The sequence below is a fragment of the Bidens hawaiensis genome, unplaced genomic scaffold (genome assembly GCF_021521415.1).
Source record: "Bidens hawaiensis isolate Kalapana, Puna unplaced genomic scaffold, B.hawaiensis_p1.1 tig00018002_1, whole genome shotgun sequence".
In the NCBI taxonomy this organism is placed as follows: Eukaryota; Viridiplantae; Streptophyta; class Magnoliopsida; order Asterales; family Asteraceae; genus Bidens; species Bidens hawaiensis.
Window position 1 is genome coordinate 102826 of NW_027492716.1, and position 13350 is coordinate 116175.

A 13350-nucleotide genomic window follows, 5' to 3' on the forward strand; every position below is an offset into this window, starting at 1 on the left:
TTACCCCGGTAACCGTCTCTGTTATACCCCCGACTGCTATTCTGAATGTATGAACCCTACTGATAACCGCCCTGACGGTAGCTGTTCTGCTGTCGGTTCTGACTGGACCCCTGAAAGTTCGGGTTCGACTGACTCGAGGCGTTCCCGTATCTGAAATTCGGGTGGTTCCTCAGGCGGGGGTGATAGGTGTTTGAATTAAACCCCTGACATTTGAAATCCCTATAAGCATAATTAACCTTTTCGGGCTCTTATTCGTCTTCATACTCGGGGCAATCATCTGCTGTGTGTCCCAGTTCCCCACAATCTTCACAAACTGAGAAATTTACCCCGACTTTACCAACCTCCTTTTTACCCTTATCATTCTTCAACATTGCCAATTCTCGTTCCAAAGCTGCTATACATTCAGATTCACTCGCTGTTGATGTTACTGATTTGGTTGTCAAGTGTTTTCTTCTTCTTTCAGCAGAGGCTTCGGCTTTTGAATCTTGGCATATAAATTTGAGGAAATCCCAATCATCTTCCTCGGGTTGGTTTAACAGTTGACCATTACATGATGCCTTCAAATACTTCCTATCCTCATATGTCAACCCGTCAACAAAACTCTTAACTAACTCCCACAACTCTATCTGATGGTGTAGGCACTTTCTAATCATTTCCTTAAAACGAGTAAATGTCTCATGAAATAACTCACCCAGTAACTGTGAAAAGTGAAGAATCTCGATCCGGGCTTCGTTTGTCTTCGACTGCGAATAATACTCGTTAAGGAAAACCTGCTGCATCTCACCCTAGTTCTCAATACTGTGCATCGGTAGCGAGTTGAACCAGTGTTTGGCTTTGTCTTTTAATGAAAACTGGAAAAACCACAACCGAACCTCATCCTGATCGTATGTACCGTCACCGATAGACCCGCAAATAGCTGAAAAATCTGACAAGTGTGAATACGGGTCTTCAGATCCCAGTCCGTGAAAATGAGGAACTATGTTAATGTAAGACAGACGGGATTTGAATGTCGGTTGTCCCTGTACATGAGCCTGTGGGACAATCGGTGAGGCACCATCTGAAATAGCCGGTCTGAACCGACTATTAACACCCTGAGCCGGTAGCCCATAATTCCTTCGTCTGACCCTTGGCTCCTCAGAACCTCCCCGGTTAACCTGAATCGGCTGTCTTCGTTCCTCCCGATATCTTCCAATACCACCTTTGTCTGGGTTTCTGTTTCTCTACCTGTTACCTCTCACCCTAATCGGTTTTTCCACCTCTTCAACCTCCTCAATCCGTATACCCTCATTTGCATTTCTTGGCCCAAACCCGTCATTCCTTCTAATCCTCCAATCATCCCCATTACTACCATCATTCCTCGGTTCTTTTTCTTCCTCATCTCCCTCTTCTTCATCTTCAGTATGAATACTAACGTGATCATAATCTTGAATAATCGGCTGTCGGTGGCAAGGGGTATTGTTCGGGGCTGATGGTCCGGGTCTGTCATAGTTTCGGTTTCAGTTTCTGAATTGTCGGGCTGAAATTTGTGGTTGTTGGTTTGTATTGATAGGTGGCATCTGGTCATTGTTTGGTGGATTTTGGGTATTAGGTGGGTTTTGGTTATTTGGTGGATTTTGTTCGGGTTGGAAAACATTGATCTCGGGTGGTGAGTTTTGGTTTTGATTATGGTTCTGGTTCCGACCTTCCATGTCTGGCTGTTTGATCTGAGCTTGGTTCTGCCGAGCTACACGTTCAATTTCTGGCTCGTAAATCAGTTAAGAACCTCTTCCGGAATAGCAGGTGTACATAAACCTGTTACCTGCACAAACAACATACCGCACGTAAAATAGGAAAATAAAACTACACTAAAAATAAAAATAACAACTAAATTAACTAAGAAATCAATTAATCACAAAAACACTAAACACACTAACTCCCCGGCAACGGCGCCATTTTGATGCTAGACTGTCGCTATCTAGTCAAAAACAAGTAAATCAGTGTCCTAATCACCTAAGCAAGCTAGGGTAAGTAGTGTGTCGAACCACGAGGAGTATGTGGTTAGTGTGCAGTGAAAATGATTCCTAACATTATGAAGTGATTCAATTAACGAAGTGCTGATCACACTAGCAAACAGTTTGGTTTTAATATTGATTAAACAAGTAAACAACTTTCAAACAATTAACAAAGACAAGTCATACCCGAGGATTCAAGCAAGTAAGCAAACAACTATCTCATGCAACTTAACAGATTAACAATCAATGATCAACACAGACTGACTAACTATATAAACCTTAGGCATCCACGCTCGCTAACACACGACACTGGTTATCAAACGTTCATTGACAGTGTGACTCAACTAAGGGTAAACGTATGCTTCATCATATTCAACTAGTCAAAACAATCCCATAAGCAATTATCATAGCAACTGGCATAATAATCGTTCTAATCGAAATAAACCTAAACTGACTGAGTGCACAATAATACTAGACATCAATACTCATAGATTAATCAAAGATGGTTACAAATAATTCGTTCTTAATACATGAGAAAAACTGAAAGATACAATACTCTACATCCCGGGCATGACTCGAAGGATCTAGCCGCGTCTCGGCATCTCTCGGGCTTCGGTTATGATGTGGTAGAACATGTATGATGCCTTGAGATGATTGGAAGTGATGGTGGCCCTCCTTGCTGCTTTGAAAATCGTCTGGAAAGTGAATTCTCGCCTCTAGGGTCGTTAAAACGAAATAAAACATCAAACCCTAACTTTCCTAACTCTGGGGACCATCGCATAGCGTGATGGCCATATGACCATTCCATCGCGCTACGCGATGGAAGATAACCTCTTAATTGGATTCCTCTCGTTGAGAAACCCGAAATTCATATATTATGGGTCCCGTAACTCATTTTCTAGCCCAGGATATGCTCGTTTTACTTCCTGGTCGCTTTTTGTGAACCCATCTTGTTCAGTTTTAGCATCGGCTTTAGGTTCCTCATCCAAACTCTTCCCGAATGCTTCTAACACTTCCTAAGACTTCAAGTTATGCTCTGGTCATCCCGAGATATCATTCCATGCTCGTACAAGTTTCCAATTTAGCATCTTTAACGATCAATGACCTGAAATACAAAAGCATGTACGAAGTACCAAAGTTCTAACAATAAATAAACAAAACTACATAATTAACATACTAATATATATACAAAATACCCGAACATAATTTACTAGTTGATATTTAAACTGGACGAGTTTTATCTCACCGCACTACCGTGCCTTTGGGTTAGTGTTCATGACATTAGCTTCCTGTGAGGGTTTTTCTCGGATCGAAATACGAGTTTATCCGATATGATAATTTTAAAAATCTAAAAAAAACAGTAAAGTAAATTGAGTAACGGAACCCTTGACGGCATCCAGAATACAGATCCACTCACCGAGTACCAGTTACTACTTAGCGAACCGGCGTTACTTAATACTCTTCCCGTCGTCAGTGACACATCCTCCTCAATCTCTCTCTAGCATAATAACATAAGGGTTTGATTGATAAACACACAGTGACGTCATCGCTTCATAATAATAATAATATTGACTCACTCTAGGGTTTATGTTAGCCCTAATTCCCATCTCCTATGAATATCGTCAATGGAGATTACCTCTAATTTCTCCGGCACCGGCGATTACCCCTTCGTTTCCTTCTTTCTAGCCCTAATTCTAACCGTTCTCTGTTCACTGTTCCTCCGATTGCTCAAGTTTCCGCAATTCGATAAACCTAGGGCTTGTAATTGTAACTGTGAGTCTATGGCTGTTACGGCGGCGGCGAGGGTGATGAACGGTGGCGGCGGAGTGGTGGAGAGGGAGCGGCAGCAGCAGGTGATTGGCGCGTCGATGATGGAACAGTTGGTGCCGGAGATTACGACTCACGCGCTGAGTTATTTGGATTATCCGAGTCTGTGTCGGCTGTCGATGACTAATTCTTCCATGAGGAAGGCTGCTAATGATGATAATGCTTGGAAGGCTCTTTATCATAAGGTTGTTCTTCTTTTTTACTTTTTTTTTAAATGTTTTTATAATATTATGATGTATGTTATGTGGCTAGTTGTACTACAGGTAGATATTTGTAGTTTGATATAAGTATGTGTATATTGCTAGTCTAGTGGTATTGTATAACTGTATGAGAATTTAGTTTACCGTGTTTGTTAAGTGATAGAGATCAGCCTGGTAACAGATAGCAATTTGAATTTGACAAGGAAATTGAATACTAACGGAAACTCGTGTGAGGATTCGATAGGGCAAATCTAGTCAACCTTAAGGATACAGAAACACTCCCTTAGGTCTGAATAGAGTCCAAAGATCACCACACAAGGAGCCAACTTGTGCTAGCAGTGGTTTTTACTAGTCACGAAGGAAAGAACCGAATGGAAGAAAATTAAACATAAATCACCACCCTTCATTCATCGATAATTGCAGTACATAGTCATAAAGAAACCAAAAAATAACTGACCCACGATCCTAAACAACAGGGAAAGTTTTATAAAACTGCTTACTACCTAAGAAGCTGAAAGTACAAGTAGATAAATCTAGTTAAAATGCAAAGAAAACATGTTAATAAACAGCTGGTGGTGATGAACGTTGGAGAAACTTGACCCGTCACCCGCTTTCATGAATTGCGAACCAGCTCCGTGTTAGACCCGACCTGCTTTCTACGGCTAGTATTCGTTTGCTGAATTGGGGTCCGTCATTAAGTCTTCATGTTTTTGTGCATCTACAACACCCTTTGGTTCTGTTTTGTATGATCAAACATGTCTTCATTTGATTAGTGTTTTTCTCTGTTCTTTAGTTTAGGCCATATGCTTCAATGTTTAGTTTTCAGGATTGATGCAGTTTAGCTGTGTTTCCATGCTGATTTATGTTATAGATTGCAAATCTTCATCAAAGTTTGAAAATTTTTATTTAGAGGTAATTTATAAGTATTCTGTGACTATGTATTAAACTAGTTATATAGCTATCATATTTAGAAAGTATCCAAATGTAATATTATTCTCTATACATATTAACATATAGTTTCTATGGATTTCTGCAACCCTATACTTATTAGCCTGTATTACTTATAAACCGAGAATGTAACCATTTAATTGCTGTGTAGAATTGAAGTGAGCAAACTATGTGCAGGGATGTGCTAAACATTGAGTTGCATATCATGTGTAGTTATCATTGCATGATGAGGCTGCTATCCGAAATATTTAGAAAGAAATTTGAATGTATGGTTGAAGTTTATACATGTTTTGAACCAAGATGAACCTGTAAGCATGCAACAGAAAAGGCAACTATATGCTAACCAAATCTTCTACTTTGCTTCTGTACCATTCAAAATCAAATTTTAAAGGAGGTGTCAGATGGAGTATTTGACACCTAGCTTACTCAAAGCTAACGGACACATATTTTAGAAATGATTCTTACTTATTGCAAAATTTCTTTTACTTACAGGAATAAGCATTTTTTCATGCTAATCACATAGGAAATGCAGTTTATGGCTTAAACATGGCTCTAGAATTGTAGGCGATTTGTGTAGCATGGTTGTATGTGTATATTCAAGATATCTTTGTGAATTGTTTGTATGTTTAAAACTCATGTGAAACATGGATGTTAATATGCCATGGGCCTATTTGTATTCACATGTCATACTATCATTAATGAAAGCACACATTTTTTTGTGTAATCTTTGTGTTGTTTTAACATTGATTTTGAGTTCACGACATTTTACATACTGTAAAAATTAGCTACTAGTATTACTTATTTCTTGTATGTCACGTTTAAGTTTTTCTTATTTCATCTCTTTAAGTGTTTTAGATTAGAAAGGTTTCAGCTCATGAAAATATTCTATTTATCGTGTGTGAATTTGGTACTTGTACTTTTTCTCAGGATTTTACAATGGAACAAGATAGCATAACACCTGCAAATGGGTGGAAGGCCTACTATGCAGCTACTAGAGCCATTGTGAATATCAATCAACAATTTTTTGATATCATTAGAGAAAGATCTCTTCCAGACATGGGCCGACTTTGGCTTAATGCTGATTATGTCAAATGTATTCATGCCTCAGGGGAGTTTTTTACTGGGTGAGCTTCTCATTACATCTTTACTTGTGTTATTATTATCATTAATATTCCTTTTATTTTTATGTATATATGACAAGTGGCGGGTTTATTTGTTTATACTATGATGCAGGTACAGTGGTGTTTTGGGTAGCTGGCAGCTGGCTTTGAACTGGGAGCCAGCGGTTAACTTCCAGGTTCGAGATGTAAGGTCAAGGGTGCTGCCAGGTGTGGCTTGGGTGACAATGAAAGCCTATGCTGAGGTGGAGCATAACCCCCATCCGGTTAACATTACTAATGTGTTTGAGCTCCATAATGGTCAGTGGTTCATGGTTCACCATCACAGCTCGGCCATGAATGTTGATGGTGAGGTGGCTCATCAGCCACCTATGCTTGGTTGACTAAGAGGCTTCTTTTAGAAGATGGTTTTTTAAAAGTAAAGGAAAAGGAAAATGGTACAGTTATTTTGACTAGGAATCTTGAATATTACTTTCATACTTTGGATATGATGATTGGTCGTATATGATGAATCTTTGTTTTTTTACATTTTGGCTTCCCTGTGGCGATATATGATATGTTTATAAATGCCAAGGTTATGCTTGGTTTACACCCCATTGTGGGGATTTGATGCCATTATGAAATGAAAATTGACAACCTTTTAAATGGGTATAGAGTGACTCTTAAACCAATCCTACATTTTCAAATTCATAGCCTTAAAACTAAATCATTAAACCAAGCATTAGGTGGCTACTTTTCCACCTTTAGAGGTTTTTTATTTTAGATCTTATAAGTCGCTAAACTAATTGGCATGCAAGAGGCACTTGCATGCGGGGGTCCAGGTGTGCCCGGTCGAATTGTGCTTACGTGCACATTTTTGCAAGAGCTTGTTTTCATGATTTAGACCCGTAACCTTTTGGTCAGATGTCAATAGTTTTACAGTTACAGTTCAAGGTGGTTTGCAGTTAAATCGCTAAACCAATGAAACTAGTTATTTGGATCGCTTGGCTAGTGTTTAAAAATGTGGTCACGTAAGAGCTGCACGGGCGCCCTATTGAACGAGCACATTCGCACTCCCCCATCTTACAAAACCAGTTCTTGTGGCCACTCAAAAACTAGGGTATAATGGACTTTGCTTCTAGACTTGTAGTCCATTTTCATATTTTGAGTAACAAGATATGCCAGTTAGACCTTTTACTATCTTCCTAGTTTGTACTCTTTCAGAAACACAGGGTAGCCACAAGACCAAAAAGAAGAAAATATTAAATTCTTTTAGCTTGTTTTTTTTGAACGGCCAAGAATCTCATCTGTAAACCTAATCTTTCGGGGCTATGTCCAAGGTCGACTCCTCGACCGCTGTGAGACCGTAACTCCGTGACGCGCGGGAACCGGACGGAATCCGTAAACCCTTGCCCCATGTTGAGTTTATAAAGCCCCTCATCCCTTCACGCAAATGTCCTTCGAAGTTTGAACTGGTTCAATTAAGAATCAAACCAGCGTCTACATTCTTCCAAATGAAAATTATTATATTATATATAATCATTACCAAGTTTGGTGCCGCTAAGTCCCGATTGGGCCACTTGGCGGCACCTTATTGGCCACAGACATTTTTTTTGTTTTTTAGTTATGGTACCGTAACAAATATAACGAAAACCAATCGAATTCGTGTAGATTTATAGTCTCAACGCCCAAAACCGACAATGTTTTTTTAATATTTTTTAGTTATCAACGCCCGAGTTTACCAGCCGATGTCACCCCATTGGTTCACCTCCATTTTGTTTTAATATTTTTTCCGTTTTTTAGCTCCCCTACCAAAAAGAAAGTAATTGAAACCGACCGAAATCGTGTTGAGTTACCGCCTCAATGCCTACGCTTGGGTTTTACCACCGTTCGAGTTTCACCAACCTGTCCCGGACAAAACACTGGTTCAAAAAATAAAAATAAAAAGAGTTAGCATTGGCTTCTTCTCAACCTCTCATCAAGATACGGTTGTGTTGGGTTGGTTCCATTCTTCTCTAAGTTTCCCGGTGGAAATGGCAGCCACCACTACCCTCTTCTCCGGCCCAATAAAACCCCACCACCACCACCACCCATCTTTTTCTTCTTGTAACAAATCATGGCAGCCGTTAACAGTCACCAAATCTCCACTCATCCTCTTCCGAGCTTCCTCCTCAACTCCCACCGTAGAATCTGAATCTGAACAACAAGACAACTCTTCTTCTGACAACCCAATCAATTCAATCCCCATTGGGTACTATGGAACATGTTTTAATAAGTTATAAGTTAGGAGGCAAAACTAAGTTAGATGATTTTGTCTTGCAGGGGATGTAAGGGATGTGGGAAACCAGAGATGGAGAAAGGATGCAACGGTGAAGGAAGGATCCAAGGCGGAATTGCAACCGTCCCAGGCTTTGGCTGGTGGCCCATTAAAGCTTACAGGCCTTGTCCTGGCTTTGTTGCCACTGGCGGACGCTATCGCCGCCAAGGCCAGAGCATGGATGAGGTTGCGGGCTTCGGAACCGTCCCAAGAATATCTGCTGACACCACTACCACTGCCACTACCACCGCCACCGCAGTCGCAGATGCTACTGAAACTCAATGGAGGTAGCCCTTAGGTCTGTAAGGTTCGGTTTGGGTTGGTTCTGGGCTAAAACTGAACCAAAAACCGAAACTTTGGTTTTTGAAAACCGTTCGGTTTCTGTTTTGCCATTTGAGCTGAAATAATATTTTGGCCAAAAACAATGAATTTGGGTTTAAAAAATTTGGTTTATTGATTGATTAATATACATTTGGGCTAATATATGTATATTTATTTAACCGGCTAATTTGGATCACTGAGAAACAACTGGTCCACCCACTCTGGCTAAAATATTTGGGCTACATATTAATTAAGTTCTTATAAATTACTAAATATAAAAATTGAAACTCTCTAAATTTGGTTAACTTTTTATTGCATGCGAAACCAAAACCTAGCTGTAAGTTCGGATTTAAAAAAACAGAAAACCAAGCCGTTGGTTTTTGTTACAGTTCGGTTTTTGTTGTATGCTTTTCCTATATTTCTTAAAGGGATCATATCAATTTGAAGTTTAATGTAATGAGTATGACTTTTTAAAGTCAAAGTGCAGCTGGTTTATGGTTTCTTAAAAATTCTTCCAGTGAGAAAAAAGGACCTAGGAAATTCAAGAGATGAAGATGCAGATGAAGCTGAGTTGATACTGATGAAAATCCTATATGATTTCGGGTTTCATAAATGCTTTCTTGTTTCTGCAAATTCTTATACAAATCATGTAGATTATAATCAAATGAGCAATTATTAAATTGGTTAGACCCGTTGGGTTGCTTCATTTGAACTGTATAATGAAATTCATATTCGAATTGGTAATATGTTGTATCTTTATACACTTCTTTGTATTAGATATAACAGATTTATGGTAGTTTCGTGTATTAAACCTGTTTATTTTTCTAAATTATTGACACTTTTGTTTTCTTTATTCATCGCATATATATCTATAGTTCCTTTTCGTTTAATCCTTTGGGCCCGTGATCTCGTTACATTGTCATTGACCTCTCTGTCTCATGAAATAGAGGTGCATTGATCTGTTGTCTCTCAGTTGTATCTATGTATGCAGCAGCCATGCTGCTGCAACTGAGGCTAGTAACTTAAGCCCGAGAACATACATCGATGGTAACAAATTCGTGTCAAAAGCTGAACAAATTTTGAGAGCCAAATAATGAAGAACCACGATTAAAGGGGCAGTTCTACATTGGCGTGCTTGGGCAAATTAATCGAATCAAACTTCAAAATTCTCAGGTCAATAACGTGTCTGCACACCGGTTAAAAGACACATCAGGTTATGTTTGAATTGTGTTGCAAGATCACATATAAATCTCAATAAAATATCTTTTATAAGTTCAAAAAATATTGTTTTATAACATAATTTGAAGTTGATTAAAGGTTGTATTGATGGGGATATGGCACCATTACGTGAAGTTGAAAATGATAAATAAAACAGGTTTGTAAAATCCAAATAGTTTCAAAATGAAACTTTATAGAAAAATAAAATACGTTAAGATTCTATAGAAAACTTATGAGAATCATACAATGTTGGTGCAAGCTCGAATTTGTCTCGACACATAATCGACAAGCAATATTGAAGAAATCGCAAACACAATAAGAAAAGTATCAGGTTTTGCGAAGGCATGTTCCATGCTCACAATGATTAATTAAACAATGTTCGGTTCATATGTTATACCTGTTTAATTAACGCGTCGTGTACTCGTGTTTGGTTTAACATACTTAACCCGTGTAATTAAGTATGTTGATCCGTCAATCTATTTGACTGAACATATCGACCCGTAGCTCGTTTAGTGTGTTCACTATTTGATTAATGAGGAAAAAGAAAAAGAAACTATCGGAAAATTCAGTTGGTATTTTGTTTTGCCACGTAAACTTTACTCTTTTATCTTTTGGCCGCTCAAAGTTTGGTTCTTTGGAGTTTTGTTTCACGCCTTTACCTTTTGGCCCTTCAACTTTAATAATAAACTTTTAGACTTTCAACTTTGGCCATAAAATTTATAGATTTTTAACTTTGACCACAGAACTTTTACCGTAATGAATCGAACCGATACAGATCGAGTTCCCGCTGCAAAACGCCGCGAACATGTAATGCATTTAGCGTGCTCCGCCAAAAGTCGCGGGCATAAATGTTTTCGTTTATTAGTCAACTATATTTATTATTTATATATAAATAATATTCCTTAGGCTAATTTAGAAACGGCTAATTTAATAGTTGTTTAATTAGTTATATGTATATACACACGTGATTTCATATTCGTTAATGAGGCTTAGGCAGCCAATTTGTAAATTTACAAGAAAAAATCAACTTAAATGGTGATAAAGAACAATGTCTCTCTAGAAAATTACTAATTAGGTTATGGTGAAAGCTCGTAACTCAAACGATGTAGTATTGATATTTGTGAAATATATATTATTGGAATGTTCCTATACTATGAATGAAAATCTGATTTGATAGTTGGATATGTTTTCCACTTTCCAGTATGTTTTATGTTCATTTTTATTAAATTTCAATGTAAACCAATATATAGTATTACTTCATTTCACATTAAATTGTATCATCTTTTAAACAAATAAGACACTCCCCACCTAGTAACCAATGTAAGATGATCTCCAATAACAGATTTTTGACGTTTTTAATTTTTAAAGCTATATGTTTATTCTTTATCGGCCCATTAGTAAGGTGTGTTGATTATATCTTTAGACATGGGTCAAACATAATCCTTGATTATGTAAGGTCCAATGTTGTTGCGACCGGACCGGACGGTCAGACGGGTCCGACCGGGATTCGGTCCACTGACTGTTCCAGTTCTGTGTAGTTCGCTCGGCTCCCAGAGAATCGGCCGGTCCGAATAGGTTCAATCAGTCCGACCGGAAAACCGGACCCGTTGAACCGGTTTACTAAGTTTTTTTTTAAATCTTTTTCTCAGCCTACCCGTCATTTTTTACCAAAGTTGTTCGGTCGGTCCGACCGGTTCGGTTGTTTCAACCGGTGAATTGGTTGCCTGCCCGGTTTGCTGTCCGATCCAGTTATGAAAACATTGGTAAATTCAATTACAATTAAGAACTTAGACATTAAAATAATCATACTCGTGGGAACGTGATATTCTACGATGATTATGACGAAGCCGTATTGATTCCCGTTATGGAACCTTAATTTGATGGATGATTTTAGAGACAATATTCAGATGGTGTTCTTATAGAGTTTTTATATTTATTTATCTCTTATGACCAATCCTAATGATTAATAATGATGACGAGTTATGAAAACTCATATTACCTAATGGGAAATCTTAGCTGCCCTTAAACTAATCAATATTTATAATTACTACCATCAAACAATTGTCGGGGACTAGTCATGTCATATTGATAAGGTTACTCGAATGATCTATGATACGTGTCTAAGTTAGCCATGAACTAGACACATTTATTATTATCAATGTGTTTTATTTGTTAGTTTTTTAAGTCATGTTAGTGGTTAGTTTATTATGTTAGTGGGATATGCATTATAGCCATGTTCTCCTAATTAGTTGCATATAATGCACCTTAAATGTTTTGTATCTTTGCATGCTTATTTCACGGCTTTATCATTGAGTATTAAATTAAGAAGAAAATTATGAAGTAAAATGTCTTGTTCTTTCTCTTATTTCTTTAAAGTTTGATCCACTCAACGAATTAACTATCTTGGGAGATTGACCATCTCGAATCGGTCTTATCACTTGATGCTTTCATTCTCGTACTCATCCATCCCTCATGCAAGAAGATTCCTATCAATGGGATTTCCGATCACAATTGTATTATCATGCGAGAAGTGGGTTTTTATCACGATCTTGTGGCCGGTTGGTCTTATAGTTCTCATGAAGGTCGCTACTTCCGATTTGAAAACGGTAGTTACGTGCGATGTGAATTTGATCAGCAACCTACAACCAAATCTAATTTCAAAGCCATCAAATCCCATTTTAACGAGCTACATGAAACTCTAGCCAACCTGATTACCACCATCACAAAACCTAAAGGCAGTTTCTCACCCTCCCACACCTTAGCCAACAACAGCAACAACGACCCACAATCCACAGCAACGGCCACACACCTGGAACCATTGCCGACACGGTCCGATGCTACGCCACAACAAAAACCGTACCAGTCACCTACATTGCAAGGTGAAAAGGTTATGAAGATTGGCATTATAGATGCCATCACAGTTGATGTCACATTCGGTGATTCAATTGCAGTGTCACTCACTTTTGTACATGCGTTGAAAGGTACATCAGAAGTGGCCAAAGAATGTGAAGGCTGATGTTCGGTTTATTTGTACATATATTAGTATGTTAACTTAGTCGTTTTACTCGTTTAGTTTAGGAACTTTGGTACTCACGTGGTTATTGTATTTCAGGTCACATGTACTTAACGCACTTAATTTGGACCTGTACGAGCACGTAATGAAGACCCAGAATGTCTAGCACGCGAACCGAGGCATTTATTTGGACCGTCTAAGTGAAGAGACCATCGCGTAGCGCGATGGGTGTGGAAGACAGGGCATCGCGCTACGCGATGCCCATTAAATTATGACCATGCGTTGACTTTTGGTCCATCGCACTGACCATCGCGCTACGCGATGGTCCCCTGTATCGTGAAAGTTAGGGTTTATTTTATATATCACATTTTGACGACCCTAGACGCCATTATTGAGTTTCCAGAGCAGTTTCCAAGGA

At 38.5% G+C, this 13350-nt stretch overlaps 1 protein-coding gene across 1 annotated transcript; it reads left to right on the forward strand.

Annotated features, from left to right (window-relative positions):
• The first annotated feature begins 3552 nt into the window (after positions 1-3552).
• On the forward strand, positions 3553-6579 carry LOC143555137 (F-box protein SKIP8-like). The gene is made up of 3 exons (XM_077044753.1): positions 3553-4003; positions 5894-6090; positions 6200-6579. The coding sequence occupies exons 1-3, from the start codon at positions 3617-3619 to the stop codon at positions 6465-6467; spliced, it is 852 nt and encodes a 283-aa protein (XP_076900868.1). The 5' UTR covers positions 3553-3616; the 3' UTR covers positions 6468-6579.
• The last annotated feature ends 6771 nt before the right edge of the window (positions 6580-13350 follow it).

What these genes read in the sequence shown, in the direction of transcription:
- LOC143555137 (XM_077044753.1), top strand. Translation starts at nt 3,617, where the DNA reads ATGGAGATTACCTCTAATTTCTCCGGCACCGGCGATTACCCCTTCGTT. An exon ending in GGAAGGCTCTTTATCATAAG is followed by an intron (nt 4,004 to 5,893) that starts GTTGTTCTTCTT and finishes ACTTTTTCTCAG; the next exon opens with GATTTTACAATGGAACAAGA. An exon ending in TCAGGGGAGTTTTTTACTGG is followed by an intron (nt 6,091 to 6,199) that starts GTGAGCTTCTCA and finishes ACTATGATGCAG; the next exon opens with GTACAGTGGTGTTTTGGGTA.